Source organism: Pinus tabuliformis, chromosome 2_1, assembly GCF_031772625.1.
Source record: "Pinus tabuliformis cultivar Carrire ecotype Pingquan chromosome 2_1, CPIR1, whole genome shotgun sequence".
NCBI lineage: Eukaryota > Viridiplantae > Streptophyta > Pinopsida > Pinales > Pinaceae > Pinus > Pinus tabuliformis.
In genome coordinates this window covers 494,038,595-494,044,452 of record NC_142299.1, presented here as the reverse complement: position 1 = coordinate 494,044,452, position 5,858 = coordinate 494,038,595, and the positions used below count along the sequence as shown (strand labels likewise).

The 5,858-nt window shown below is 36.8% G+C and overlaps 1 protein-coding gene across 1 annotated transcript; it reads left to right on the top strand.

Moving 5' to 3' along the window:
- The first annotated feature begins 361 nt into the window (after window positions 1-361).
- LOC149201094 (uncharacterized) lies at window positions 362-1,408 on the top strand. Its single transcript, XM_089401196.1, has one exon. The coding sequence runs from the start codon at window positions 362-364 to the stop codon at window positions 1,406-1,408; it is 1,047 nt and encodes a 348-aa protein (XP_089257322.1).
- Window positions 1,409-5,858: the final 4,450 nt, after the last annotated feature.

Below are 5,858 nucleotides of genomic sequence, written 5' to 3'. Positions count from 1 at the left end.
AGACAACAAACCTGGCCTAGAGGAGGCATCTCTATTGTTTGGAAATCCATACTACAAACAATGCCTTTCATCAGAGGTGACCTGGCATGGTGCATAAACAATGGACAGTCAGTAAGAATTGGCATTGACCCGTGGATAGGGGGCGGCAACCTATATATTCTACCTCCGGAGCTCATACTCTTCCTAAATCGTAGAGAGGTCAAGACATTAGCACATATTGCAGATCCTAACCCCCGCATTTTCCTCAGACAACAGTGGAGAACAGCTCATGACTTGGATATCCCTGAATAGTGGCAACAAGCATGGGATTTTTTCATAAGGGCTCTTCAGGAGGCTCATATTCTACTCAATCAGGAACCCGATGCCCTTGTTTGGACCCCTGCTGCGCACGGGATTTACAGCCCTACAGGCTCGAAAACCCCTCCATCCGCAGAACTGGTGGCAACAATTATGGAGGTTAAAAGCACCCCCACGAACCCAGCTATTCATGTGGTCTGTTCTGAACAACAAGACCCCCATGGGAGAGGCACTCATGCATCGATTTGTCTACGGGCCAAGCAAATGTGTGCTATGCAAACAGGCATCTGAGTCTAATGAGCATTTATTTCTACATTGTACACAAGTCTCCCACTTCTGGCGAGAAATCACCCAGCAGCTCGCTATCAGGAACACATGGCAGGGACCTTCTATTATTCATGCCTGGAACTATTGGACATCTGCCCATCAAAAGCATAAAGAACAATGCCTTCCTCTCATTCTCTACTGGTCTATCTGGCTTGGGCGAAATCGTTTCATCTTCAAAAAACAACCTGCCAATTGGCATCTACTCTTTGTTCAAGCCCTGACTGCTTTCCATGATATCCCGGAGGACTTGCCTCCTCGCACTCGCTCTATATCAGGCCCCGGGAACATTGATAAGTCTCGGCCATGGGCCTTCTTCGACAGAGCAGCACAACCTCATGGATGTGGGGGGGGTTTCTGCCTATATATCTCTGAAACACATTCTTACAAAGTCAAACTGGGTCTGGGAGACAGATCTAATAATTATGCTGAGCTTCTTACACTTAGACACCTGCTGCATTTTTCCCTCGCACATAACTGCTTATCTGTTCAGATTTATGGAGATTCACAAATCATCATAAACTGGTTCAATGTTGTTAATCAATGTCATGCCATTACTCTACAAAATATTCTTATTGACATGCTAAATCTCAAATCAGCTTTTAATCTGATATCTTGTCAACACATTCACAGGGAATACAATGAGGATGCTGACGGGCTTTCCAAGGAGGGCTCGTTACTTCCCAGAGGCTTGTGGATAATTACAGAGCAGAAGGATGCAGAAGTCTATCAATACCACCATAGACTGTACATAGATCAGGAATATCACAAGGTGGAACGGCCATAGACATTGGAGAACTCGCTGATGTTTTTTGTTATTTTCCTTGTATTTAAAGTGCATATTTAGAACTGAACATGAATATTTATTTTTTTGCTAATTGCATCACAGACAGTGTTTTGAAAATGGTCGGCAAGGTCAAGTTTTGCGAATGCAAAATATGTATATAGCTCTGGCGGACAAAAACAGATAGCGCATATGCCTACAGGCATCTACTACATGTAATTTTTCTCATAATGAAAGGTTATGATTTTTCTCTTCGAAAAAAAAAGTTTAATTAATAAATAAATAAAAACCATATATTACAACGAAAACTAAAATTTTATATTTTAATTTTATATTCATTAAGTAATGATGTAAGAAGTAAATAAAAAAACATATATTATAGTACAAACTAAAACAAAACATTTTAGATAGAATAATATTAATTTTTTTAATAGAAATTATTAATAATAATGTCAAAGGATCTGAATAATTCATTTTCCCAAATACATACATTTGTGAGATTTATGAAAAGTTATATTTAATATAGTGGTGACCATTCATATAAAAGTAATGTAAAAGCTATTGATTCTCCAAAAATTATCATTATATCATACACTAATTTAATCCTAATCTTATTTTATTTTTAATTTAAATTAAAAAAATATAACTTTCCATCCAATTAACTCTACTTTATTTATTTTATTTTGCATCTAAATTAACCTACTTTATTTTAACCCTAAATCTAAAATATATATTAAAAAATACAAATTTTAACATTCTATTAACTTTCGACGCAACATCTAAATAATATAATTTTCCATCTAAATTAACCGTGCTTTATTTTAATACCCCCAAGTTTGAAAAACAATTTCGGTTATCAACAATTTTTATGAATTCGATCGTATAGAGGGTTAAAGTGTGTACCTACCTGATCAACATGCAATGAATGCCGCAGACATTAAAATAGTCCGGAGAAGCTATCTCTTAAAACCAATTGCCTCTTCAATATCATCTAAAACTGTAAAAATCACACACAATACCATGTCACAATGGGTTCTAACTTCATTTTGATAAAACAATTAAAATAATCAAAGACTTTCTGATAAGAAGCCACTTGACAATGAAAAGGAAAAGTGACTCTTACTAAGAGGAAGAATTGTAGGAAAGGCACCAAATATTTAAAAAGGGCTTCTTCAGCTGCCTTCTCAACTATTCCCTGGATTGCAAAATCACACACAATACCATGTTGCAATGGATGTTAACTTCATTTTGATAAGAATAATTAAAAAACCCAAAGACTTTCTGATAAATGACAATGAAAATGAAAAATGACTCTTACTGAGAGGAAGAATCGTAGGAAAAGCACCAAATATTTAAAAGGGGCTTCCTCAGCTGCCTTCTCAACTATTCTCTGCATTGCAAATCAACCCCAAAAAACCCTTTCAATATTACTGAAAATTTCTGATTCATATTTTTTTTTAATTTAAAAATAAATAAAAAAATTAATGAAGTGGATTTCGAATGAAAAATACAGAGGACGATGCTTGAGAAGTTGCCATTGATTTGAGAAGGCGAGACATAGTGTCTCTTCCTTTAGGAAGCCCATAAAATATCACACAAAAAACTTTCCACCACGCCATAAAGAGAATGGACTGGATAGTTGATCTACTTCGAAATCGTCGCATCAATCACATACCTGCATGTTTCTAGCAGAAGATACAACCAACCCATTAAGAAATCCCTAAATTAGAAAAGATTGCCAGTACCAGCAATGCAATGTAGATATCATACACTACTTTTATAATTTCCATCATGTACTTATAATGAATGAATGAGGATGTTCGTCAGAATGTACCAGCCAAATAGAGAGACAGACAAAAATTAGGAAACCGCTTGTCAAAAAAACTATGGAAAAAGAAATACCAGTTATAGATTAATCACACCAGCCACATGTTTTACGGCAGAATATGTACCTGCACCTGCAACTCGACGACTACTTCAATTCAAGTGGAAATAGCACATAAGAACGGATTGAACGTACCTTTTAGCCTGTCTTTGGAAAATTGGTGCCCACACCTGGCTTTTTACAAACTTAGAATCTCCCATAGTAGATAAGTATTTGGAGTCTTCCTTGATTGTTTGTTGTAATCCGTGTATCAGGGTTTCCTACTCTACTGCATTGCAAGTATAGAGAAACTGCAATCGGCATCGTACAAACAAAGTTCAATTTGGGTCATAAGGGTTGAATTTGACAGATGATGAAGGGGACATCGAGGTCAAAAAAAATATGCAATAAACGACGAATGTCGCAAATCAGCTCAACACCGTAGGAAAAACCAATTTTGTGTGGAGATGTGTTAAGGAATTGAGATATATCTCAAGAAAACCGGAAGGGTATTTATTCAAATTAAAGACAATGGAACGTTGAAGCTGGCTGGGTAATGCACAAAAGGAGTTTTCTATGAGGACTAATCCCCTCACAGTACTAATTCCCTCAGAATCTACAAAACAAGGCCATGGATGCGAGTGTATTACCCAAAAACCTTTAAAGGCAATACGAAAATGGTTGTCCTAAAAGTCCTTGAACTGGGGCATCTTTCAACCCATAAGTTGGATTACCAACCGTCGTTAGTAGCTTTTCGACCTCTGCCTCTCTTCTGGCTGTCACTGTAAACACGACAATTGAGTTCCTCGAGTGAAGAGGGGGCGCTCACTCTTCTTGGACTCCCCTGGCTTCCGATCAATAAATACATTTTTAATGCATAGTGATGTGTGGTTGGAGGGTAAGTTTATTTAGGCGAAGCCTGGGAGACAGTAGTTTAAATATCATTGAGTACACTGGTCTCCTGTGGTGGATGCTCGAAAAGCGATTCCCCACCCCGCATTGGCCGCACGAGAGTCTCCTTTGCTAAAACCATAAGAGCTTAGTATGTTGGATGTACTCTTGTGTTATAGGGGCAGCTACAAGGATTGATACTGGATCTCCCATAGGATTGATACTGGATCTCCCATATATGAGGACTGGCAGTTACCGATTCATCATGTGATTCGAAAAAATACATTTCTAATGCTGCAATAAGAGCATTCTAATGCTGCAATAAGGACATTAAATTTTGCAGCATTCTAATGCTGCAATAGGGGCATTAAATAATGCAGTAGGGTAACTGGCACATGCTGCAATAGGGGCATTAAATTATATAGTAAGGTAACTGGCACTTGTAGTGTTGAATAACTGGATCTCTGCCGGAATCTTCAATTAATAGATCTGTCTCACAAGAATTGGGTGAGAGCTAATGAACTAACCACTATTGCGGGCGGGCGGTTGGGAATTGTTGCTTTATCTGCCATGGGTGAATATGCCTCTACAACCTTTGCCTTGGCTTCTCCCTGTATAATGCTATTGGTGTTGGCTAGCCTCGATCAAGTCGATATATAATGTAGAACCCTAGAGGTAGAAGTATTAACAGGTAATCCTTACATAAACATAACTATTTCATTTCATGAGCTTTAGGGTCCGCAATGCATTGGTCCCAAAAAATCGATTGAGAGCATATTTATAAACATACAAATAATTATATATTTACAATGCATTGGTGGACAGTGGATGGGTGACATATTTTATAAACATACATAGCATTGTTTACTATTTACTTTATGGTTATTTATACTATTTATTTATAATAATAATAAAATAATTTTAATTTTAACTTGAAGACAAAATATAGATCTGCACCGGTTAGAGGTTCTGTTCCATCTTAGATTAGGTCTTGAAGATATTTTGGAAGGCCTTAAAAAAAAAAGAATGACATGCTCAACTATGCATCATCATATTCAATAGAAGATCCAAGGATTTAGAAAGCTAGTTGACCTAAGTAGTCGTCACGTCACGAGTTATGCGCCAGAGATATATCTTTTTCCACTGTTCGTTTGTCCATTCTGCCCCTGTGAGAGTGCATTTCTTTGGTGATTATCGTCCATCAAATCCTGCATAACACACTAGATATAGAAGACATAAATGAAGATTTTTGGTTCAAGACTTCCTACCATTATAACACACTGGATATAGAAGACATAAATGAAGATTTTTGGTTCAAGACTTCCTACCATTCATGGCATCCATACCTTGGTTGACTATGACTCGTTATTATAGAGAGGTTTAGGCGTTCATAGAAATTGACTAGTGTAGAAAGGAGCACCGAATTAGAACTAGTTTGACATGCCATGGTTATAAAATTGCAGAGTAAAGGGAGTAGGTAAACAAGTGAAGCAACACTTAGAGGACTTTTATATAAATTTATTTTAATTTTGTTTTAATAAAAAAATTATATAGTTAATTTAAAATATATGGTTAAGAGTACGTGTTTTTTTTAAGAGGTTATAGATTCAAAACCAGAGGGGTAGAGTGTGTATGTTTTTTTAGATTTAGCAAAGTGTGTATGTTTGGGTAGAGTGTGTATGTCTTTCTAGATTTAGC

What these genes read in the sequence shown, in the direction of transcription:
- LOC149201094 (XM_089401196.1), top strand. Translation starts at nt 362, where the DNA reads ATGCCCTTGTTTGGACCCCTGCTGCGCACGGGATTTACAGCCCTACAG.